Source organism: Festucalex cinctus, chromosome 3, assembly GCF_051991245.1.
Source record: "Festucalex cinctus isolate MCC-2025b chromosome 3, RoL_Fcin_1.0, whole genome shotgun sequence".
NCBI classification, from domain to species: domain Eukaryota; kingdom Metazoa; phylum Chordata; class Actinopteri; order Syngnathiformes; family Syngnathidae; genus Festucalex; species Festucalex cinctus.
Window position 1 is genome coordinate 16,953,321 of NC_135413.1, and position 25,343 is coordinate 16,978,663.

The 25,343-nt window shown below is 39.8% G+C and overlaps 3 protein-coding genes and 11 non-coding genes across 16 annotated transcripts in view; 12 read left to right on the forward strand and 2 right to left on the reverse strand.

The window, feature by feature from the left end:
* Positions 1-6,621, reverse strand: part of duox (dual oxidase) — a 52,173-nt gene extending 45,552 nt beyond the window's left edge. For both annotated transcript variants that reach the window (XM_077516194.1, XM_077516193.1), the window contains exon 1: positions 6,459-6,621. The gene's annotated coding sequence lies outside the window, so the exon portion shown is untranslated. The remainder of the gene's footprint in view (positions 1-6,458) is intronic.
* trnag-ucc (transfer RNA glycine (anticodon UCC)) lies at positions 219-290 on the forward strand. Its single transcript has one exon. It is a non-coding gene; the product is annotated as a tRNA-Gly (tRNA).
* Positions 456-527, forward strand: trnag-ucc (transfer RNA glycine (anticodon UCC)). Its single transcript has one exon. It is a non-coding gene; the product is annotated as a tRNA-Gly (tRNA).
* On the forward strand, positions 634-705 carry trnag-ucc (transfer RNA glycine (anticodon UCC)). The gene has a single exon. It is a non-coding gene; the product is annotated as a tRNA-Gly (tRNA).
* trnag-ucc (transfer RNA glycine (anticodon UCC)) lies at positions 1,110-1,181 on the forward strand. The gene has a single exon. It is a non-coding gene; the product is annotated as a tRNA-Gly (tRNA).
* trnag-ucc (transfer RNA glycine (anticodon UCC)) lies at positions 1,529-1,600 on the forward strand. The gene has a single exon. It is a non-coding gene; the product is annotated as a tRNA-Gly (tRNA).
* trnag-ucc (transfer RNA glycine (anticodon UCC)) lies at positions 1,768-1,839 on the forward strand. Its single transcript has one exon. It is a non-coding gene; the product is annotated as a tRNA-Gly (tRNA).
* On the forward strand, positions 2,978-3,049 carry trnag-ucc (transfer RNA glycine (anticodon UCC)). The gene has a single exon. It is a non-coding gene; the product is annotated as a tRNA-Gly (tRNA).
* trnag-ucc (transfer RNA glycine (anticodon UCC)) lies at positions 3,216-3,287 on the forward strand. Its single transcript has one exon. It is a non-coding gene; the product is annotated as a tRNA-Gly (tRNA).
* Positions 3,453-3,524, forward strand: trnag-ucc (transfer RNA glycine (anticodon UCC)). Its single transcript has one exon. It is a non-coding gene; the product is annotated as a tRNA-Gly (tRNA).
* Positions 3,868-3,939, forward strand: trnag-ucc (transfer RNA glycine (anticodon UCC)). Its single transcript has one exon. It is a non-coding gene; the product is annotated as a tRNA-Gly (tRNA).
* Positions 4,345-4,416, forward strand: trnag-ucc (transfer RNA glycine (anticodon UCC)). The gene has a single exon. It is a non-coding gene; the product is annotated as a tRNA-Gly (tRNA).
* A 40-nt stretch (positions 6,622-6,661) lies between the features above and the next one.
* On the forward strand, positions 6,662-11,803 carry duox2 (dual oxidase 2). The gene is made up of 9 exons (XM_077516195.1): positions 6,662-6,770; positions 7,517-7,597; positions 7,680-7,846; positions 7,937-7,994; positions 8,077-8,211; positions 9,684-9,891; positions 9,959-10,173; positions 10,247-10,440; positions 11,582-11,803. Exons 3-9 carry the CDS (start codon positions 7,700-7,702, stop codon positions 11,591-11,593), a joined length of 969 nt encoding a protein of 322 aa, XP_077372321.1. The 5' UTR covers positions 6,662-6,770; positions 7,517-7,597; positions 7,680-7,699; the 3' UTR covers positions 11,594-11,803.
* Positions 11,804-12,089: 286 nt separating this feature from the next.
* On the reverse strand, positions 12,090-25,121 carry apba2a (amyloid beta (A4) precursor protein-binding, family A, member 2a). Of its 2 annotated transcripts, none has more exons than XM_077516197.1 (12): positions 25,002-25,121; positions 21,855-23,016; positions 21,213-21,317; positions 20,029-20,068; positions 19,760-19,899; positions 19,540-19,626; positions 19,273-19,458; positions 17,916-18,095; positions 17,627-17,839; positions 15,899-16,018; positions 15,641-15,781; positions 12,090-12,746 (listed from the first exon to the last, which is right to left on the reverse strand). In XM_077516197.1, the coding sequence occupies exons 2-12, from the start codon at positions 22,821-22,823 to the stop codon at positions 12,675-12,677; spliced, it is 2,253 nt and encodes a 750-aa protein (XP_077372323.1). In that variant the 5' UTR covers positions 22,824-23,016; positions 25,002-25,121; the 3' UTR covers positions 12,090-12,674. The 2 variants fall into 2 exon arrangements, with proteins under 2 accessions (XP_077372323.1, XP_077372322.1); XM_077516196.1 differs by having other exon boundaries at positions 19,760-19,905.
* Between the last annotated feature and the right edge of the window lie 222 nt (positions 25,122-25,343).

The window sequence follows — 25,343 nt, forward strand, 5'->3', positions numbered from 1 at the left end:
GAATAGCTGCCTTCCAAGCAGTTGACCCGGGTTTGATTCTCGGCCTATGCATGTTTTTCTGGATCTTGTTCCCTGAAAGTTGGAGTCCCCAGAAATCTTCCAATGGTGACGACGTTGGCAGACCATTTACCTCCATTGACGGCTTTGGCGCGTTACTTGGCACGCCATTCACTGCGGATTTTGTATTGTGGTTTGCATAACTGTTTTGCTTTTCATCAGCGTTGGTGGTATAGTGGTAAGCATAGCTGCCTTCCAAGCAGTTGACCCGGGTTCGATTCCCGGCCGACGCATGTTTTTCTGGATGTTGTTCCCTGAAAGTTGGATTCCCCAGAAATCTTCCAATGGCGACGACGGTGGCGTTACATTTACCTCCATTGACGACTTTGGCGGTTTACTTGCTGCCATTCACTGCGGATTTTGTATTGTGGTTTGCATAACTGTTTAGCTTTTCATCAGCGTTGGTGGTATAGTGGTAAGCATAGCTGCCTTCCAAGCAGTTGACCCGGGTTCGATTCCCGGCCGACACATGTTTCTTTGGATCTTGCTCCCTGAAAGTTGGAGTTTGACTTTATTGGGACGCCATTCACTGCGGATTTTGTATTGTGGTTTGCATAACTGTTTCTCTTTTCATCAGCGTTGGTGGTATAGTGGTAAGCGTAGCTGCCTTCCAAGCAGTTGACCTGGGATCGATTCCCGGCCGACGCATGTTTGTTTGGTTATTGTTCCCTGAAAGTTGGAGTCCCCAGAAATCTTCCAATGGTGACGACGGTGGCGTAACATATACCTCCATTGACGGCTTTGGCGGTTTACTTGCTGCCATTCACTGCGGATTTTGTATTGTGGTTTGCATAACTGTTTCTCTTTTCATCAGTGTTGGTGTTATAGTGGTAAGCATAGCTGCCTTCCAGGCAGTTGACCCGGGTTCGATTCCCGGCCGGCGCATGTTTCTTTGGATATTGTTCCCTGAAAGTTGGAGTCCCCAGAAATCTTCCAATGGTGACGACGATGGCGTAACATTTACCTCCATTGACGGCTTTGGCGGTTTATTTGCTATGCCATTCACTGCGGATTTTGTATTGTGGTTTGGATAACTGTTTAGCTTTTCATCAGCGTTGGTGGTATAGTGGTAAGCATAGCTGCCTTCCAAGCAGTTGACCCGGGTTCGATTCCCGGCCGACGCATGTTTCTTTGGTTATTGTTCCCTGAAAGTTGGAGTCCCCAGCAATCTTCCAATGGTGACGACGGTGGCAAAGCATTTACCTCCATTGACTGCCGTCGCGGTTAACTTAGCCAGCCATTCACTGCGGATTTTGTATTGTGGTTTGCATTACCATTATTCTTGTCATCAGCGTTGGTGGTATAGTGGTAAGCATAGCTGCCTTCCAAGCAGTTGACCTCGGTTCGATACCCGGCTGACGCATCTTTTTCTGGATCTTGTTCCCTGAAAGTTGGAGTCCCCAGAAATCTTAACCCGCCATTCACTGTGGTTTTTGTATTGTGGTTTGCATAACTGTTTTTCTTGTCATCAGCGTTGGTGGTGTAGTGGTAAGAATAGCTGCCTTCCAAGCAGTTGACCCGGGTTCGATTCCCGGCCGATGCATGTTTTTCTGGATCTTGTTCCCTGAAAGTTGGAGTCCCCAGAAATCTTCCAATGGTGACGACGTTGGCAGACCGTTTACCTCCAATGACGGCTTTGGCGCGTTACTTAGCATGCCATTCACTGGGGATTTTGTATTGTGGTTTGCATAAATGTTTTGTTTTTCATCAGCGTTGGTGGTATAGTGGTAAGCATAGCTGCCTTCCAAGCAGTTGACCCGGGTTCGATTACCGGCTGACGCATGTTTCTTTGGATCTTGCTCCCTGAAAGTTGGAGTTTGGCTTTATTGGTACGTCGTTCACTGTGGTTTTGGTATTGGGGTTTGCATAACTGTTTCCCTTGTCATCAGCGTTGGTGGTATAGTGGTAAGCATAGCTGCCTTCCAAGCAGTTGACCCGGGGTCGATTTCTGGCCGACGCATGTTTTTCTGGATCTTGTTCCCTGAAAGTCGGAGTCCCCAGAAATCTTCCAATAGTGACGATGGTGGCATAGCGTTTACTTCCATTGACGGCTGTGGCGGTTACCTTGCGCGCCGTTCACTGTGGTTTTGGTATTGTGGTTTGCATAACTGTTTTACTTGTCATCAGCGTTGGTGGTATAGTGGTAAGCATAGCTGCCTTCCAAGCAAGTGACCCAGGTTCGATTCCCGGCCGACGCATGTTTTTCTGGATGTTGTTCCCTGAAAGTTGGATTCCCCAGAAATCTTCCAATGGTGACGACGGTGGCGTTACATTTACCTCCATTGACGACTTTGGCGGTTTACTTGCTGCCATTCACTGCAGATTTTGTATTGTGGTTTGCATAACTGTTTTGCTTTTCAATGGAGGTAAATGCTTTGCCACCGTCGTCACCATTGGAAGATTGCTGGGGACTCCCACTTTCAGGGAACAAGTTCCAGAAAAACATGCACCAGCCGAGAATCGAAACCAGGTCAACTGCTTGGAAGGCAGTGATGCATACCACTATACCACCAACGCTGATCGCAAGAAAGACCGTTATGCAAACCACAATACAAAATCCGCAGTGAATGGCTTGCCGAGTAACGCGCCAAAGCCGTCAATGGAGGTAAACGCTATGCCACCGTCGACACCATTGGAAGATTGCTGGGGACTCCAACTTTCAGGGAACAATATCCAAAGAAACATGCGTCGGTCGGGAATTGAACCCTGGTCAACTGCTTGGAAGGAAGCTATGCTTACCACTATACCACCAACGCTGATGAAAAGCAAAACAGTTATGCAAACCACAATACAAAATCCGACCTTACCGACGCATGTTTCTTTGGATCTTGCTCCCTGAAAGTTGGAGTTTGGCTTTATTGGTACGCCATTCACTGCGGATTTTGTATTGTGGTTTGCATAACGGTTGTACTTGATATCAGCGTTAGTGGTATAGCGGTAAGCATAGCTGCCTTCCAAGCAGCTGACCTGGGTTCGATTCCCGGCTGACGCATGTATTTCTAGATCTTGTTCCCTGAAAGTTGGATTCCCCAGCAATCTTCCAATGGTGACGAAGGGAGCATTGCGTTTACCTCCATTGACGGCTGTGGCGGTAACCTTGTGCGCCGTTCACTGTGGTTTTGGTATTGTGGTTTGCATAACTGTTTTACTTGTCATCAGTGTTGGTGGTGTAGTGGTAAGCATAGCTGCCTTCCAAGCAGTTGACCCAGGTTCGATTCCCGGCCGATACATGTTTATCTGGATCTTGTTCCCTGAAAGTTGGAGTCCCCAGAAATCTTCCAATGGTGACGACGGTGGCGTAACATTTACCTCCATTGACGGCTTTGGCGGTTTACTTGCTGCCATTCACTGCGGATTTTGTATTGTGGTTTGCATAACTGTTTTGGTTTTCATCAGCGTTGGTGGTATAGTGGTAAGCATAGCTGCCTTCCAAGCAGTTGACCTGGGTTCGATTCCCGGCCGACGCATGTTTCTTTGGATATTGCTCCCTGAAAGTTGGAGTTTGACTTTATTGGTACGCCATTCACTGCGGATTTTGTATTGTGGTTGCATAACCGTTATTCTTGTGATCAGCGTTGGTGGTATAGTGGTAAGCATAGCTGCTTTCCAAGGAGTTGACCCGGGTTCGATTCCCTGCCGACGCATGTTTTTCTGGATCTTGTTCCCTGAAAGTTGGAGTCCCCAGCAATCTTCCATTGGTGACGAAGGTGGCATCGCGTTTACCTCCATTGACAGCTGTGGCGGTTACGTTGTGCGCTGTTCACTGGGGTTTTGGTATTGTGGTTTGCATAACGGTTTTGCTTTTCATCAGCGTTGGTGGTATAGTGGTAAGCATAGCTGCCTTCCAAGCAGTTGACCCGGGTTCGATTCCCGGCTGACGCATATTTTTCTGGATCTTGTTCCCTGAAAGTTGGAGTCCCCAGAAATCTTCCAATAGTGACGATGGTGGCATAGCGTTTACCTCCATTGACTGCCGTGGCGGTTAACTTAACCCGCCATTCACTGCGGTTTTGGTATTGTGGTTTGCATAACTGTTTCACTTTTCATCAGTGTTGGTGGTATAGTGGTAAGCATAGCTGCCTTCCAAGATGTTGACCCGGGTTCGATTCCCGGCCGCCGCATGTTTTTCTGGATCTTGTTCCCTGAAAGTTGGAGTCCCCAGTAATCTTCCAATGGTGACGAAGGTGGCATCGCGTTTACCTCCATTGACGGCTGTGGCGGTTACCTGGTGCGCTGTTCACTGTGGTTTTGGTATTGTGGTTTGCATAACTGTTTTTCGTGTCATCAGCGTTGGTGGTATAGTGGTAAGCATAGCTGCCTTCCAAGCAGTTGACCTGGGTTCGATTCCTGGCCGAAGCATGTTTTTCTGGATCTTGTTCCCTGAAAGTTGGAGTCCCCAGAAATCTTCCAATAGTGACGATGGTGGCATAGCGTTTACCTCCATTGACTGCCGTGGCGGTTAACTTAACCCGCCATTCACTGCGGTTTTGGTATTGTGGTTTGCATAACTGTTTCCCTTTTCATCAGCGCTGGTGGTATAGCGGTAAGCATAGCTGACTTCCAAGCAATTGACCCGGGTCCGATTCCCGGCCGACACATGTTTTTCTGGATCTTGTTCCCTGCAAGTTGGAGTCCCCAGAAATCTCCCAATGGTGACGACGGTGGCATAACATTTACCTCCATTGACGGCTTTGGCGGTTTACTTGCTGCCATTCACTGCGGATTTTGTATTGTGGTTTGCATAACTGTTTCGCTTTTCATCAGAGTTGGTGGTATAGTGGTAAGCATAGCTACCTTCCAAGATGTTGACCCGGGTTCGATTCCTGGCCGACGCATGTTTCTTTGGATATTGTTCCCTGAAAGTTGGAGTCCCCAGAAATCTTCCAATGGTGACGACGATGGCGTAACATTTACCTCCATTGACGGCTTTGGCGGTTTGCGAGATATGCCATTCACTGCGGATTTTGTATTGTGGTTTGCATAACGGTCTTTCTTGTGATCAGCGTTGGTGGTATAGTGGTATACATCGCTGCCTTCCAAGCAGTTGACCTGTGTTCGACTCCCGGCTGGCGTATGTTTTTCTGGATCTTGTTCCCTGAAAGTTGGAGTCCCCAGCAATCTTCCAATGGTGACGACGGTGGCATAGCATTTCCCTCCATTGACGGCTTTGGCTTTATTGGCACGCCATTCACTGCGGATTTTGTATTGTGGTTTGCATAACTGTTTAGCTTTTCATCAGCGTTGGTGGTATAGTGGTAAGCATAGCTGCCTTTCAAGCAGTTGACTCAGGTTTGATGCCCGGCCGACGCATGTTTCTTTGGATCTTGTTCCCTGAAAGTTGGAGTCCCCAGCAATCTTCCAATGGTGACGACGGTGGCATAGCATTTCCCTCCATTGACGGCTTTGGCGCGTTACTTTGCATGCCATTCACTGCGGATTTTGTAAAATTTATGCTAGGACTTCCTTTATTATCATAACTAGTATTGTTCCGATACCGATATTGGTATCGGCAAAGGTGCCGATACTGCATTAAAACAGTGGTATCGGTATCGGTGACTACTCACAAGTAACATGCCGATACCATTAATTCCAATGCTAATATAGGATTTTGGATGCAGCATCTTGTGTCTTGCTCGTGCACGACGTTCACTGATATGTGACATGTTCACTGCATGCCGATCTAAGATATCCTATTGGCCCTTGAATGCTCTGAACCAATAGCAGGACAGCTTTTTCATGTTGAGGAAAAAAAACAAACTTAAGTATTGGTATGGTATCGGTATCGGCAGATACTACAAAGCTAGGTATCGGTATTGGTATCGGGGGCTAAAAAACGCACAAAAACAAACAAGCAAACAAATAAACAATTAAACAACCAATCAAACAAACAAATAAACAAACAAACAGAACAAAAGAAAACATAATTTTAGCTGTTAAACATCATAAAAAGAGGTATTGACGGTAAAAATCCAATTGTACAATTTACTTTTGAGTCTTTAGTCTAGTCTTTTCTGCTTTTACTTACGTAAAGGGGTCAAATGAGTGCCATCTTTTACCAGTACAGAATTTTCAGTTCCTTTGTAATGTTTGCGGAAAGGTATGTAAATACCCAGTGACGTCAAACGAGCATGCGCGTTTGGTTTTTGTTTGTGTATTGCTGTTCAACCTTTTGTTGTACAAAATGAGATGAGATTTTTTTTAATGTATTTATAACATCCAATTGTGTCAATAAAACGAAAGATAGAAAGAAAGAAAGAAAGAAAGAAAGAAAGAAAGAAAGAAAGAAAGAAAGAAAGAAAGAAAGAAAGAAAGAAAGAAAGAAAGAGGTTGCATGTGCTGAGAAAACCGAGCGGCTTGTAATGAAAATATCGTAATTTAAAATTATATATATTCTTACTCACCCACTGCTCCACGTTTAGGACACCCTAAATTGTTGTACCAGCCGTCAAAACGAGGAACTTCCCACGTTATTTCACATCGCAAATCTGTTCAAATGTTCAGAAAAGACGCTTTACCGTCCACGTTGTCCACTCTGGTCTCGAGCTTGCTTCACTTCGTCGTCTACTCACCCACGATGAGTAGCAACCCGAGCACTGCGCAAACACTCCAAACCCGCTTACGCAAATCCATTGATGCAGAAACTGGATGCATGAATGGATGGATGGGCTCCTGAGCTGCAGCCAAGAGCCGTGGAGGGCTTCTGAAAAGTTCAGGTAAAGTGGAGATTATCGCATTTACCTTCTGCAGAGATTGTGTGTGTGTATCACTTCCTTTAAGAACTTGGGAGTTTATATTATTATTATTTTTATGATGGGTAAGTACGTGTTCATATGAGGAAATTGCTACAATGGATGTGCTATTGAGCACAGTTTTCTATGCCGTCTCAAAATGTAAATATTTTTATTTAACATGCTTCACTGACACAGCTAATATGATCAAGTTTTACATTATGTAAGGTTATGTTTGATCATCACTGAACCTTTACCTCAAGATTCTAGATTGTATTAAAATTTTGATATAGGCTACTGTAGGACTAGCAAAAACATTCCACTAGTTTTCTATGAAAGCAGAAAAAAAGACTATTTGCATAACAGCAAACAAAAAGTCCCCATGATCTCATGTCATTTGCTTAAAAAAAAGTACTTAGTAATATGGAGTACTCATAAAGGTGCATTATAGTAGGTACAAATTCTAGCTCAATTAAGTGAAATTGGATATTTTCCTTCTCATCACACTGGTTGAAAATCACTGCACTGTTTTAATATATTCATTAAAAAGAGAGCGAGACAGTGCTTACCTGTGTGATGAAAGGTAGCGAGTGCAGCAGGTTGATCTGCAGTGCAGGAGCAGCTCTGAGAAGCGGTGAAGTGTCTTCTGCTTCATCAAAAACGTGACCTGGAATTCCCAGATGGGCTTGGTCATTTGCTCTGAATCACACCTCTTTCCCATTTTCCTCCAGTCAAACCATCCTGTTCCTTGTGTATAAAACAGCCACATGTTTCCTCATAAGATACACTTGCTGCTTCACTCCAAGAATCAGGTTTGGATACATGAAGGATTTTATATTTTCTCATCTTTATCATAGCGCTGCCCCTGCAACATGTGTTAACTTCTGTCTGCAGACACAAGAACCGAAGCCGACATGACTTTCTACGATGACATTTATCCTTTCTACCATATGCGAAGGACAGCCTTCATCTTCAGTGGCCGCTTGCTCACCGTTATCATTTGCTTCCTTGTGCTCACACTCTGTATACTACTTATTCTGCCAGGGATTCGAGGAAAGTCGGTGAGTGAAAGCCTCTCAAATTAGTCTGTAGCCTTAAAATCACCATCTCCCTTAAAACAAATTTCTCTGTATGTTTTCTTTTGCAATCAGCGGATTTTCTGGCTGTTGAGGATCATACTCAGCTTGTTTATCGGTGCTGTCATTGTGGGTGAGTGCACCGCTTTTTTCACAAAATCTTTTTGGAAATCTAGCATTTAAATTGTGTTTCTCGTCGTTTCTTTCTCCCGCAGCACTCAACTTTACTGACAACTGGGCTGAGGCTCGTATGACCACGAACGCCACCTACAAGTCTTTCAGCAACGCGGTGGTTCACGCTGACGTTGGCTTACATGTTGGCCTGTACGGCATCAATGTTACACTAAAAGGTGAGTTATGGCGTCTGTGAGTGATGCCATATTTTGGTGGGTGTAAAAAAAAAAGTAAAATCAGAACACTTAGAGTAGATAATGTTCTAAAAAAGTATTTTATTTGAGTGTTCTTCTCATGGATTATAATTTAACAATTTTGAAATGTTATCCTTTTCAACCTTTTTTTTCCCCAAGCATAAAATGTACAGTATAGAGAAACAGATGTGATTCTCAAACCATTTACACCAAGTACCACCTCAAAAAATGCCACACTAATAACCAAAAGGCCCAAGTTATCATCAGAAAAATGTCCATTGTTGTACTGGAATATTATGCAGAGCTTGAACATAATAAAATATAGGAAAATAAAAGCTGTGCTTAAACAAGAAATCACTTAAAATTTATATCACATAATTTAAATAAAACTATACTTAAACAAATTCTTAAAAAATGAAAATATTAAAATGCAAATGTATTGTACTTAAAGGTTAAATACACCTGAATTGTATTTATATGTTATATTGTATGTTCTGAACTGAATTAAGAAAGAAAGAAAGAAAGAAAGAAAGAAAGAAAGAAAGAAAGAAAGAAAGAAAGAAAGAAAAAAAGAAAAAATTTGTAGCCACTATAATTTAGGGATGTAATGATATCCAAACGTCACAATACGATACGATAATTATCACGATATTGTGGGGAGGTTGGCGATATTTAAAAAAAGGTCACAATTTTGTAAAAAAATCAAATGTGCTCACACTCAAAAAAAGCACAATATTATACTTTTGTACATAACATCAACATTATGTTGTTGTTATTATTATTATTATTATTATTATTATTATTATTATGTTATTATTATGATGTTATGTTGTTAATGCACGCACACACCACACGAGTTCCTCCACATATTGACTTGCTTCACAGGCATATTACGTTCCCCTTCATCTGACAATTAGTGTAGATTTTAAACATAGAAGGGTCAAAACATCCTTAATGAAAATTAAAATGCACTAAAAAACTAGCCACGAGAGGGTGCTAGAACTGCACAAGTTGAAATCTACCTGACTTTTTTTTTAACAGATGTGTTACATTTAAATATTGTGAACATGACGACGATGATATTGTGGCAGTTTTAATATCACAACATCGCGCTTATCCTTACATCCCTACTATAATATGTACAATTTGAACATGTGATTCAGTGATTCTTTCGCACACCACTGGAGGGAGCCCACATACAACTAGTGGCGTTCTACACTCAGTCATGTTGAAAAGGAAGCAGAAATACTGTTCTGATATTGCTTGTGAATATAAACTAACATTTCCTGCATCTATTCGATATTAATTATTTTCAGTAATTATGTTGACATCCAAACTTAGAAAAACAATACAAACACTATAAATCACAGATTTCTGTTGGCTATGTGAACCAGTATACTACCAGTGATGTTAACTTTTGTTAATTGGTGTGGTGCCCCCTTTTCACTCTGCAGGCAATCCTGTTGTTCAGTTGAACGAGACTATCGACTACAATGAGATGTTCACCTGGCGTGACACTATTGAGGACGATTATAAGGAAGCGTTGGAGAAAGGGCTACCGAACCCCATCCTATACATCGCTGAGAAATTCACTCTCAGCAGCCCGTGCGGCCTCATCTTTCACTATAGACACTCTGGCCGATACGCATCTGCAACCCTCTGGTATGTAAATATGAACTTGTGGGCTTCTTTTGTTGAAATGCGTTAATTAACTGACTGTTCCAACCAGGGTGGCATTTTGTTGCTGGATGCTGGCCAACATCCTCTTCTGCATGCCAGTTGTTTTATACGCCGGCTACATGATGTTGGCTACAGCCGCTTTCATTTTCATCTCTGCGGCTGCTTTCACCGCCATCATGCATGCACCCAACTGTGTTTTCACCATTGGAACTGTCTTTTTTGAAGCGGAATACAGCCTTTCATTTTGGCTTGCTCTGGCTACCGGTAACTATTGAAGGACTTGCTGACTGATTCCATGAGATTTGCTTGAATTTGACAACACTGAAATCTTTCCTAGGTGTGCTCTGTACTGTCATCGGGGTTCTGGTGGTGATAATGAACTTTATGTTACCTGAGAAGATGAAGGAGGCTTTCAGCGAGGGTGTCGACAGTTTTGAAGACGAGGACATTTCTTATGGGGAGACGTACCTGAATTCAGCCTTCCTTGATGATGTAATAGTCTCATCATGCACATCCACAGAGGGCACAGTGGTCAGTATACATTCACTTATATATTGATCACATGATAATATCAGTTCTATTTGACATTTGAAAATGAAACAGAATTATATCGCAGGCATCGGGCTGAAATCTTGTAGCTCCAAAATTGTCACGTTTTAGGAGATCCCAAAAATAGATGTTTGTTCAACCTTTAACATTGCATCATCAATTTTCAAATAAAATAAAATAAAATGACAAACACATGTGGACTGACCAATAGTATAGTTTAAAAATAATAATAATAATCTGAAATTTACCAAATTGTGACTTCAGAAGTTTTGGCAGGACACCAACAATATACCAAATCGCTTCAGCGGACAAACTGCGACCCCTAGTGTCCTTATCGGGTAAAAACGTTTTGAGGCGCCACTTTTATTTTATTGAAACAAGCAGCAACATGGCATGATTGTCAAAGAAGAAGCAGCTTTTCCTGGTGCCTGTAGCGATACAATAATACAAAAAGAGGTAACAGGCGGAAGGAGAGAGTGTGGGTATTTGACAGGCTGCTGGTTCTATTCATTGATTGTAGTTCAGTGACAGTCGACAGAGATGTAGCTTTTTGACCACAGGCTAGCTACATAAAAAATTATAACTATGATTCAAATTTCAAATCACAGCAAAACTAGTGGCCGAGAGTCAGCCACCTTAAAGACATTAATTGAAAGAATAAATACATAAAATACATTCGCAATTTTCATGGCTTTTAATAATAAAAAAATAAAAAAAGTTCAGATCCCTGATATTATTGGACACATTTCAGGGGGAAAAAATACTGCATTGCATTATATGGAAATTTATCTGAAACAAATTTCGCATACGAACTATAAATTTAGAACATTGAAAGTACTTGCATGAATGTGCTAAATTGGTTTTTAATGTTAAAAAGTTTACTTGGTTGTAAATTTGGTCTGCCACTTTCAGAGTGTAAAATTTAAAAAGATGCAGCTAAAAAAAAAAAAAATAAGCAGCTCTCAACATGATACAGTGTAATTGTACATTTTTGCAAACTACAACCACTGTGTGTATATATTGATCACTTTTTAAGTATGACTGTGTCAATCATTGTTTTCTTTGTGAAGAAAGAAAGCACTGATTAATTGGAAATAACATCCATTTTGTTTTTGTTTTTCAGGAACATGTATGACTCCCTCTCTACAACTTTTGCCGTCAATACTTGAAGAACTACTATCCTACGTGCGAGACAATATTGAATGTCACTCGTGTCTGCGTCAAATGTCTATGTATTTATTTAGTGATTTAACTGTATTGTATTTGTAAATACAGATTTATTTTGTATGGGATCCATGCACTGTAGTGTTAATGAACACAGCAGTTTTTTTTTGTTTTGTTTTGTTTTTTTAGTCTGGCATTGGCCCATGTTATTTTCACTGGCCATGAAAGACTAAAATATGTAGATCCTGTAGGATTGTGGCAAATATATTGCTAGTAAAAAGAAAAAAAAAACAGTATGCTATATGTCTTGTTATGGTATTCAAGCAAGAGTATCTTTTGATCTGGAAAAATGAAGAGAGGTTGAATTAACACCAAACTATTTGGTAAATGTGTTTTATGACATACCTACAATGTACTTGTCAGTTTTTTTAATGACACCTTAATAAAAAGAAAGCAAACAACAAGAATGAAGCAGTGAGAGTGTATTATTTGTGTTACATTATTACATTCATTCCGTAATGTACATTCTTGTACGCTCTTGTAAAGGTTATCTCTTAAAACTGCATTTCAAAATGAAGGGGGTGTCTTTGGCCTTCAGCGTCTCCATAATTACACATAATTTAGTGGCTTTATACAGTGTAATACAATACATATGTAATACTTTCTGTAATAGTATCATGTAATCTTGGTCAGAAATGTGTCATTAGACCATGCATATACTGTACGAGTAATATGGCCTTCCCAATCCAGTCCTTGAGTAACCCACAGTATTTACAGTACAATTACAGAGACACTATAAAAATGACTAACTAAAATAAAATGCACTTCTTTTCATAGGAAAATAAAAGTGACGATTAAGCTACTTCTCTTCCACACTCACACACATGACTACAGAATTCACATTGTAAGGCCATTATGAGAATGTAATTCAAGATTAAACCTGAAATGACAACAGGACCCTCTTTACAGAATTGCAACGAGAGCCCCCAAATGATATTAAAATGATAGAAAAATAAAACTTTGCTCATCACTATTCAATCAATGCTGCGTCTTCAAATGTAGGATGGCGTCTCCTGTCCTGTGAGCAGTCTGAACATCACAGCCGGCATCGTCTTCATGTTGATCTGGTACAGATTTAAGAAGAATGTGTTAATTAATTTCACAAACACCAGACAGAAAAGATTTTGTCACAAAATAAGGAAGGATATGACGAGTAGAACCGAGAAAACTGGGTAATAAACACAAAAACATCAATGGAAGACCCTGTGAAGTGAAGTTGGAGATTTCTTTCGAAACACATTAAATGGGAAGTCAACCTCCAAAAATATTTATGACAATAATATGTTCGATGCAACCCCACAAGCCTAATATGGTAATCTGGTTAATATTGTGTTAGTGGAATGTGAGTTAAGCAGCAAAAGCCAGCCGTTTTTATCCATCTCGGGGGGCGGCCATTTTTTCACTTACTGTTGTTGCTCATTCTCAGGTAACAACCAATCACAGCGCAGCTTCAGAAAACAGGTGACCTGTGATTGGTCATTGCCTGAGCTGTGAGCAACTGTGATGTCATCTTAAGTCGACAGCAAGTAGCAAAATGGCCGCCCCACTGAGATGGATAGAAACAGCTTGATTTTGCTTCTTAACTCATATTCCACAAATGTAATATTAGTCAGAATCCCATGTTTAGACTAGTGAGGTCACATGTAACATATGATTGTCAAGAAAAGTTTAAAAGAATACTTGACTTACTGAACAATTTTCAGCAGTGAAAAGTTCACATTTTGTCCAGAATTAATTTGATAACTTCATTATATTTCATGTACAATTAATACCTTTAAAAACTATGTTTTCCTCTTGCTGTCGACTGATGCCTCACCTGTTTTCTGGGGTTGGTCAGCAAATTGAGCCATGATTGGTCGTTACCTACTTCCTCAGCACAGGTGACGTCATCATCAGATGACAGCAAGTAGAAAAAAAATGTACTTTTTAAAGGTATTAATTGTACATGAAAAATAATTAAGTTACCACATTAATTATGTACGAAATATTAACTTTTTACAGTTGAAAATGGCTCAATGAGTCAAGTATCTCTTTAAGGAAGACTTCCACTTTAAGCATATTTGAAGATAACTTCTGGAAATGTGCAAATACTGAGTGCTGTTATACTCAAAATGTTAAACTTAGGCACCTTCATCCTCATCAGTGCTTATTCAGAGTAAATGCAACTTGCAATTAGCTAGTTAGCTAAGCCTACACCCCGAAAATGTGAACTCCCTTCAAATAGAGCATTGGCGTGGCCTCTTTTGTCAGTAGTGAGTTTGTATAAGGCATGTAAAGAGGCGGGGAAGTCAAACATGAGAGCTAATGTTTGGACAGCGCTTTCACACTGGCATGGTTGCGGTTGCGTTAGAGCAGTGGTGTCCAAACTATGACCCGGGGCCCATTTACGGCCCGCCATTCATTTTCAGTGGCCCGCGACATGACCATAACAACAATATATTAAGATTAAATGTTTATTCACGATTTTTGTAAAGAATAAAAAAAAAAAACTTAAAGATGTGCATTACGATTAAATGTTTATTAGCATTTTTTTTAAGAATTAAAAAAAAATTTGTAAAATGTTTATTGAGACTAAATTTTTATTAGCGATTTTTTTAAAGAATAAAAAAAGTTTAAAAATGTGTATTAAGATTAAATGTTCATTAGCATTTTTTTTAAAGAATTAAAAAAAGTTTAAAAATGTGTATTAAGATTAAATGTTCATTAGCATTTTTTTTTAAAGAATTAAAAAAAAGTTTAAAAATGTTAATTGAGATTAAATATTTCTTAGCGATTTTTTAAAGAATAAAAAAAAGCTTAAAAATGAGTATTAAGATTAAATGTTTATTAGCATTTTTGAAAGAATTAAAAAAAGTTTTCAAATGTTTGAGATTAAATGTTTATTAGCATTTTTTAAAGAATAAAAAATTTAAAAGTTTAAAAATGTGCATTAAGATTAAATGTTTATTAGCATTTTCTTTTTTAAATTAAAATAAAGTTTAAAAACAATAACAACAACAAAAACTAAAATTTGGGGGAAGGCAGAGTGTGATGTGAAGATGTCAAAAAAAAAAAGAGGTGACACTACTAGTAAAAAAAAAAAAGTGTTATATAGTTTTTCATGTGTCTAAATAATCAGAGATGCAAATATCGGTATTTGACTTAAAATAACAAAATTTCTCTTCCAAACACAGATGGATAAAATATATTTTATAAACTCTCTAAAGCCTGGTTGTTGCTGCATGGAAAAGGCCCACGACGACATGTTGGAATCTTCCAACCACAGGAAGCTTTCAGCGAACAGATTTTCGAGGCTCAAACAGAGTTATGTGTAGGCATAACAAACATGCTAGATGCTAACATCCATTTATCAACTCTCATCTCTATGATGTGTCATAATTGGAGGACATTTTACAGGGACTTTAAACAACAACAAAAATAGTTAGAATTCAATTGAAATTAATTGATTCCCAGCAGGGTGGACTAGTGAATGGCACGTAGTGAGTTTGAATCTCAGCATGTGCCCTCCTGTGTATTCAGTTTGCATGTTCTCTCTTTGCTTGCTTAGGTTTTTTTCCGCATACTCCGGTTTACAGATTTAAGTTGTTAAATTAATAATTAATCACAAAGAGATTTATCTTGTATGCTACAATATTTATAAGAGATGAATGAGATAAAAATGAACATCAAACAAGAGAGCGCATTTTGTCCTACAATGTTTTTTCAACATAAAAATTCTCAAGATGTCATAAACCCATTTTTTGTTTAAAGCGACAACAAAAGACGAGAATGAGAAGTGATGATGATCCGTTTTTTTTTCTTTCTTTTTAAATATGACTATGCAGTGCTCTATTTGGAGCAGATGGCTCACAGCAGATGTTAGAATGCTGCTAGCAACCAGTTTGTTTATGTGAGCATAAAGACTGCAAAACGGGGACGGGAAATTGTTATTGTACTCCTGCAGACGATGATCTCTTACCTCACCCACCGACACGGAAAGGGTCTGCACGATTTTTTCATGCGGCATAGCAACCACGCTTTGACCGTTTATCTCGATGATTCGATGTCCAACGCGAACGCCGCCTCTCTCGGCGATCCCGCCTCGCATCAGGCTGCAGATCTGAAAATGACAAGAAGATCCATCTTTTTTTTTTTTTTTTTTTTTTTTTTTTTACATGTGCATGTCTGTCCATCGCGACACAATTTAATTTTTTATTTTTTTTTTCTGTACACTCACTATGCCATTTTGAACACTGAAGCCAAGCTGGAACTTAAGATCAGGCCGCTTGATGAGGACAGTGGTCACAGGAGGGCAGCTTACAATACTCATTTTTACTTTCAGTTGATTCTTCAATCCCTAGAAGACACCACATGTAAGAGAACATAAATGAAGTGAAAAAAGCTCCATTGTAGAAAATGCCAAGACATATGACTGTGATGTAACGATATACAAGAACCATGATACGCTAAATATCACGTAAAAAAAAAAACATGATACGATAATTATCACGATAGGATGGAGAGATTGACAATATATAAAAAAGCTCACGATACTGTATAAAACCTCACGATGTAAAAAGAAAAAAAAAGCTCATTGTGTTTTTGTACATAACAGCTCCCCATGTCACGCCATTGTCATGTGCTCTTATTGACTCAGCGGCACAAAGCATCATGGTCTATGTAATTCACAATTCTGTGTTCGACTGAAGCGGATGAAGAGTAATGTTTTTTTTATGAAGATTTTGAAAAATATTTGCTGGTATGACCAATTTATAGGAGTGATAACCATTCCTAATAAGCGAAGTGCGCATCTCGAATTCAAGGTGCATTATGGGTAGCGGCGTGGTGCATTGTAGGTAGGCGAAACTACCAAACGGTAATTGAAAATTAATTGGATCCGATGTAATCGGCTCTGATAGAAACGTTTCAACGGCTGGAAAGTTGCTGTTTTTTATTAACATGCATAGCATGTGGTTTACTGACATCGGGGAAGTTGACTTGCAAGCTTTAAAGTGTACAGTTAGGCAAAGATTGTCACCACTCTAATCTCCGCCATTCAAATTGACAGGGTAGTTGGTAGCCTCGTTTTTTCCCTCGCGCATGTGCAAACTTACTGCGCACTTCGCTTATTAAAATTAAACTGCACTAATAAACGAACCACCAGAGGGTGCTAGAACTACACAAATGGAATATAACCTCGCCTTTTGAACTGATGTGCTGCTTTTAATATCGTGACATGACGAGTACGCGATATAGTGGAAATTTTAATGTTGCCGTTATCGTAACATCCCTACGGGCTCTGCACATTTAGATTGGTTATGGCTGAAGAGCCAGGAAGTCCACACGTCCACAGGTATGTCTTCCTCACTCTACTGTAGTGTTAGGGGTGTTGCACATTAAGTTACTGAAATGGCTGTGATTCTGTTCATTGTGCATAATTTAAAAGCAAATGTTAACAATAGAAGTTCATAAAGCCTCAATTCTGATTGGTGTTTTGACTACATCCACACAGATATTTCCAGTTTTATGTTTCCAGTGTAGTCAATTCTTATCCTCATGAAACTGTCTATTAGCACCCTCTATTGGTGGAAAGTTGATACTGCAGCCAAGCAATGAAATACATACTCGAAAAAGTCCGTCAGAAATTCCCCGTCAGTTTTTACCACAGCAATGATATGTTTGGCTGTTTTTACACCGGATGCCCGCCCATTTTTCATCCAAGTTTGGGACCAGAAGTGTCTGGGAATCTTAATTGATTCGAAAAAGATTCAATAGTGACATTCATTAGTCCTGTCATATCAGACTCATTCATCTCTCCATTTTCTTGATCGCCTATCCTGTTTGTTCCTTGAATGGTTGCCCATCAATCTCAGACATCTTATCACTGGTGCATTATGAGAAAATTAATCCAACATCCACCCATCCATCGGCAAATATCAAGTGTCAATGAAGATGATCTGCATACCTTGATAATGCCCTGGCAGGTAGCTAGAGGCAGCCCTACCAGGCTGGTGTCATTGATGGACATAATCTGATCACCGACACTGAGTTTGCCAGAGCGTGCCGCTGGGCCGCTGTTGAGCATTCCGGCGAGGATGACCGTGGGCAGAATGGAGCCCCAGCCCGACTCGACGATCACCACCCCGAGGTTCTCCCCTTTCTGCTTCTCCACACACAGCTACAACACATAGGTTGTATTCAAAATCTCCCTCCTCCTCATCTTAGATTCACAACAATCCTACGTTGACACACACCTCTTTGCAGTTGTCCGAATTTGAAAAGTGGATGAGGTCGTCGTGGTACATTTCCTGGGAGTTGATGATGTCGCTGTATTGTTTCTGACTTAAGTCTGTCGGATTGATGCCATTGGCTCGCAGGAATTCTCTGTAGGCCACGCTAAAGGCCTGACCGATGGACTGTGCGATGAGCTGGGCCTGTGGGAGAGATCGGACATGACTCAGCCAAAAAAAAAAAAAAAAAACGCATTCATAGCTGACAACAACACATAACCAAATAGAATGGCGCCTTGAGGTACAATATTTATTAATATTATGTATATTTTTACAATATACATGATATTTCATTATGTAAACATGCTCAGAACTCAAATCACCTTTCCCCATACATCACTTTAGCCAATCCCTTGCTTATTAACATTTTTCTGCAAGCTTTTTATTTTTCATGGCAAGTATTATTATTATTATTATTATTATTATTATTATTATTATTATTATTATTATTATTATTGTTGTTGTTGTTATCATCATCATCATTATTATTATTATTATTATTATTATTATTATTATTATTATTATTAAAAAATAAAAAATAAATAAGACTGAAAAAATAAAAATATAAAAAGAAATGTGGAAATAAATACAAAAATAAATATATACTGTACAAAGATTTCAATATCAACCATTAAATAAAAAGGCTACGCTCTCATATTTATTATATGATGCTGCAGAGGCTGTCAGCCAAAGTGTTCACTACCACACATACAGCGCTCGAATTTTTTTTGCCTGCAAGTCAAAGCAAAAAAAATAATAATAATAATAAATCAACCAAACAACGGCTTCTATCTCGAAAAACGTGTTAATTATTGGTCACCTGTATCTCAAGACACCACCATAGCCTCTAGCCAGTGGCCATATGTGTCTTTTTGATAGGATCAAAATAAGTTATCCCAGAAGTTCTTCTCCATCACACTTCCAAAGCATGCTATTTATAGACCTGGCTTTATTTGCTATAGAGGACCAAAACTGCCAAAATTCAAAATAAATAAATGATTAAATAAATAAATAAATAAATGACTAAAAGTGAAAATAAAAACGGATATAAAAAATATATATAGTTCAAAAATTAAATATGAATGTATTTATTATTTATTTATAATGTTTTTGCTTTTTTAATTTACATTTATATATGTTTTTTAACAATTTTCAAATCATATTTTTATATCCATTTTTATTTTCACTTTTAGTCATTTATTTATTTATTTATATAGTCGTTTATTTATTTTGAATTTTGACAGTTTTGGTCCTCCATAATTTGCTACCAACGCAACACAATGCCTGATGATTTAGAAGGGCAATGCTAACGGCTACTTACATCCTCTGACTCAAAGACATAGCAAATCATGCCGTACTGACTGGTCCCTTCGCCGCTGGACTCCACAGATTCAGCGAAATCCTCCGATGACGCCTGAGACAAGCGCCTGCGTGCCATCAGAACCACAATACTGCCAATGTCAGCGATATAGGAGATGGTACGCAAGGCGCTGTCCATCATTGTATCCTGGAGGGAGAAAAAGGATGAATTTCCTGCATAAGAATTCAAGCAAAACTGGAAGATGATCCAGCGCACACGCTTCCTCACCTGTGTGTCAGCATTGAGCACCTTCACCGTTTTGGTGGAGATAAACAGGTCGACTTCAGTCATCATTTGGGAATCTTCATCTTGGCTCTTATACACCAAAAAAGGGTTATTTAATTCAAACGAGTATGTGCAACAGTGTCATCATGTGGTAAAATTGGAAAACTACATCAGCTCTTAAATCTAAGTAAACGTAAACATATCTCCAAAAGAGATCAGCTACCTTAATACGACTGACGGCCTCATGAGCCTGCGACATGCGGACAGCCTTGGATGGATTCTTGTCAGACAGCACTTGAGTGCAGCCAAGGTAGTTAGCGGCAAAGATGATCCCATCAATCAGATCTTCTGGCTCACAGGGACCTGGGACTTTGTGAAACAGCCACAAAGAAAACAAAGCTTCCAATGTAAGACTTGAAAATATGTCAAGACGACTTGTATTGATATACAACACACTGAACGGTCAATTTAGAATTATTCTGAAAAACTTACCGTCTTCAAAGCTGGGGAAGGAAGCAGCTTCTTGCGTTTTCTTAAGAAAAAAAAATGTTGATTTTGGTCAGTTGTCTAATATTATTGATATATCTACTTGTAGTACTGTACTTACTGGCCATCTCAATAGGCAGAGTTAAAAAAAAAAGAATAACAGGCTATAATTCACCAAATACAAAGCAATACATAAAGAATAAATACATTAGTTATCATATCAACTGCCTCATTCATCTATTGCAGTGTTTCCCAAACTTTATTGCGCCAAGTACATATTTTACAGAAGAACAAAGATACCGGCACACTGGTTGTGAATAACGTCAAAAAGTAATTTAAAGATAAAATATTATGTATCAGTTAATTACACATTCTTAACAGATTGCTTAAAATGAAAGAAAGGCTCTTTTTCATAATTGAATATTGTCCTACCAGTGTAGGAATATTGTAACGAAAAGTGTTCTTACATAACAAAAAAATAAAATAAAATAAAATAAAATAACAAAATAAATAAAAAGAGGGGGGGTTCCCTCTTCCAACACAAGCTGATTCCAATCAACAGGATCGTTATCAGGCTTATGCAGAGCTTGCTGATGAGCTGATCATATATCAGCTGTGTTGGACTAGGGAAACACTCAAAACCTGCAGGACTCTGGCACTCGAGGGCCGAGTTTGCCCATCCCTGGTTTAGAGCTTGTTGTTAAACAACTTGCTTTGTGGAATATATGTAATTGTAAAGGTTTGCAAGCTATTTCATAAAGACAACAAGTAAATCAGCATTTTCGTTGATTCAACGCCCGAGGGACTAATAAATAAATGTACCGGTATTTGAACCTTGTCTATATTCTTACCAAAAATTAATTAGTTCTTCCTTGAGCAATGTTCATCCGTTTACAATGTTTTGTGAAAATTTGATTGGATTTTTTTTTTTGTGAAATTAATTAATTATAATTAATTAATTATAATTAATTAATTAATTATAACTGTCCTATTGTTAACTGTTCTGATTTCATAATACTTACAGTATGTTTACAAAAGTACACTGTGTGCATACACATGCAATTATTATTGAAAATGTAGCTTTGTTATACTTTTTCCAAATTTAGAAATAAAATTTATTGTACAGATTGCCATGTTTTACATAACAATCTGGTATTGGATGTGTATTGAAAATGAATGTAAGTTTTAACCTTGGGGGACCCGCTCTCGTCATCTGGGGGGAGTTCTGGACTTTGAGGACTCCTCGGCTGATCGGGACCTTGCTCCTGCATCACAGCTGGGCTTGGCTCCTCATCCTGATATTACGAAAGGGGAAGAGTTTTTTAAATTGTTACCTCCACCAAGGAAGAGACTACCTATTTAATTAATCTCTCTCTCTCTCTCTCTCTCTCTCACTTTGGTTTGAATGACCCGATTTGTTTGTAGATCCATCCATCCATCCATTTTCTTGACCGCTTATTCCTCACAAGGGTCGCGGGGGCTGCTGGCGCCTATCTCAGCTGGCTGTGGGCAGTAGGCGGGGGACACCCTGGACTGGTTGCCAGCCAATCGCAGGGCACACAGAGACGAACAACCATCCACACTCACACGCACACCTAGGGACAATTCGGAGCGCCCAATTAACCTGCCATGCATGTCTTTGGAATGTGGGAGGAGACCGGAGTACCCGGAGAAGACCCACGCGGGCACGGGGAGAACATGCAAACTCCACCCAGGAAGGTCCGAGCCTGGACTCGAACCGGAGACCTCAGAACTGGGAAGCGGACGTGCTAACCACTCGACTACCGTGCCGCCTTGTTTGTAGATTGTCACTGCAAATGAATCTTACAAACCTGCTGGAGTTTCTGTGGTTGGCTCTGGCTCTCCTCAGGTGACATTTCTTCTTGCTCAGGTACATGACAGAGAGTCGAAGACTGCTTGGCGATATTCGGCTCGCTCTCCTGGTTGTTACTCGAGGAGCTGGGTCTGGGAACAGAAGCGACCTCTCTTCGAGGTTGGGCCTTCTGGCTGTTTGGAGGTGCTTGGCCGTGAGGATGACGAGGGGATGGGTGTTGCTTGTTGGATTTCGCTTTGGTCCTCGCAGGAGCTTTTCTGTTTTCCTTGGATGATGTCTTCACTCGATCATTTTTGTTGGTTGTGCAACCTTTAACCCCAGAGGTAATATGTTCAATGTCCTGTCCAGCTGCCCTCCTTCCTCGTCCTTTCGCTTGTCTCTCCTCTTTCGAGCTCATGTGTGATGGCTCGCAATTTCTGTTGGCTCCTGGTATGGTATAGTTTCTCCTAATTCCGCAGTCGTCTTCTCTATCCCTCTCATCACGCCCCTTTCTAATCCGTTCATTGTCCTGGTAAATGCCAGCCTGTCTTTGATCGCTGTCTTCTGTGTCCTCTAAATCTTCTATAAATCTGGCCCCATCCAGTACCTCCTCGATTTCATCTCCGTCACAAAAGAAGAATCTGTTCTCCAGGCCCTTTCCGGCTTCTTCCCCCTCCGCTGCCTCCCTTGCAACAGGGGTGCAACGCGACCTAAAGGGACGGCCTGCCTTGAGAGGTTTCGCGTCCCGTTGAGATCCATTGCGTCTTTCTGTGCTTTGGCAAGATGTGGCTGTGAACTGGTCAGCGGCATCGCTGCTTTCGTTTCCGTTTTTACCGCCTACGTTCTTTACGTAGCCGCCTCCGTCGGGGTAGTGCTGCTTGTAGTACCTCGTGTCCATGACGCCCTCCCTGTTCAAATGCAGCACCTCGTCATAGTCCTGCTCCACGTCAGATCCCACGTTGTCGTATTCGGAGCACGTGTCCTCCATGTCTTCGCCTCTTGGTTCACGGTAGGAGTCAGCTGGTCATTGGTATCATCCTTCAAGGTGGAGGATGATTGCACAGACACCCCCTCACCAAATTTCTGTGATCTGCTTGGTTCTGTTTAGTTCCCCCAGGAAATTGGGTCTTGTCTACTCCTATGAGCCATTATTGGCTCATTAAATCAGATGCATGTTCTACCTGTGAATTTATAAAAACAATAAAATAAATTGCTGAGATTATTGCATTATGTATTCTGTACCATGAAAAGCATTATCTATGTGAAAGACGTTTGATTCATATATTTCCATACTGGCAATCTCTTTCTTCCATCACTCCAAGCCGTACAGGAAATTACAAGTGGTATTCTCTGAACTACATTCTACACAAGCAATAACAACAACATTAGGTACAATGGGTGCACTATGGAATGAGATCTAGTACAAAAGCTGCATCAAACTTCATTTACTTAATTTAAACGTCAACGTCAGAATATGAAGTCAACACTAACTGAATTAGATGAATAAACTGTTTTTCAGTTATTTCAAGGTTCATTTGCTTTTATTTTAGCACAAGCTGAACCTATGCACACCAAAACACTTATGTATAATAATTTTTATATTGTTTATAGTAAAATTGATTTATTTATTGCTTGTGTTTGCTTAAAAAAATACATTGGAAGAGGACCTTGAAAAAAAAAAATTTGCATATTCACAGTCGTAATGAGTGAAATAAAAATCCCAGGTTATTTTTCAAAATGATTCTACCCCAGCATAATGTCATACTGTATTCCACAGTGCAACACCATGGAGCTTTTAGCTACTAATGATGTTGACTGATAGTCTTGCTTTGTTGTGTCAGCTCTAATCATGTCATGGTGTCCTGAGGAACGGGGGAACTGCAGCAAACGTGTGCAATCTATAAGATCAGTGACACATTTTCACAAACAAGACCCAACATTTTGGCTTCTCAAATCTGTTCCACTTCCAACAAGCTAGTCGCAACAACGATGGTGGTTTAATGCAATGCTCACCTACTACATCTGAACAACATCACAACGTATACACAAAGACTACTGTATTACAAAGTAGATAGTGCTATTGTTTAGTGAGAATGCATTTGAGGACTTGGAAAACATCTAATTTACTCTCTGTGTAGTTGAGCACATTATAAAATCGCAGACCTATCTGAAGCTGAGGCAGCTGCTCCTTCAACTGATAACTCATGTTAAAGTTGACACAACATCATTTTAATGTCTTTGAAAAACAACTGACACTCTGTTCTAAATATAAAATCAGAAGAAAAAAAAATCATACGGACAATTTAGTGTGTGAACCCAACATGCATGTTGTTGTTGTTATTTTAATGTTTAAGGAATAAACCTACAAACTCATGCATACAGGAAGGTCATAGGTAGTCAAGATTCGAATTTCAAATTTCAGAATTGTGATGCAGACTAGTGCACCATGTTGCTGGAGTGTAATTTCACTACTAAACTTCAAATCCACTCATTTCCCTTAAACTATAAGAAGGATAGAAAATACTACGCACACGATTTGGCACCTATACTGTGCACTAAAGCAATGGCAACGAGCAGTGTGACACCCGACGACACTGATCTTCAGATCAGCACACGATTAAGATGAGGAAATTGTTAACTCCTCATTATTTTTTCGTCGTGTTATTCTGACCAAATGGTTTGAAAGCCGCGATGATAGAATCCAGTCACTCGTGTGGGATCCTCCCGTGTCGATTGATCTCTCCATGGTGCTGAACTGCCAATTAAAGAGCCAAACCGAGCATTTAAAAAGGCGTGTGAGCTGTTCGCCCTGCCCTTGACGCGTTCCGAGAGCTATTTTCGAAACCGTTTTTATGGCCAACTTTTGCCGCAGCTGCAGGGGATGCTTGTTGTGATCGTTCCGCCAGTGAAAGTCGCATTATACAACGGACAATTGATTTAAATATTGTGTACGTTCGTGCTTATTGATGAGGCCCGGCAAACGGGTTTACCATCTCAATCGAGCCAATCTTCTCATACAAAATTGCACATCGACCTTGATTTAAAGACTGCACCATGTTGACATCCACTGATGTGCTACCAGATGAGCACGTCCAGCTTGGTGTCTTATCAAATCAGCGAAGGCCTACACCCAAATATAATAGTAAACATCCATCAGTGCACTTACCGTCATCGGTAGGGTCGCCTGGTTCACCCTTGTGAACGTGTTGTTCAGATCAGATTGCTCTCCGGGATGGTGATTTTTGAATAAAAGCCGCACACGCACAGCTGCCCAGGAATGTGTATATAGAAGATACTGAATGTGTCACGTGACCACATCGGGTCCCCAACGTTGATATTATGCAGAATAGGTGATGAAGCACATTCACGCCTTAACGTAACATTATACAGATGCAACGTGATCAATTCTGTTACAGTTGTAGTTGTTACAATTATACGCATATTTATTAAAAAAATAAATAAAAAAACACTACAAAAAATGTTAAGCCACATTCATTGAGTCATAATA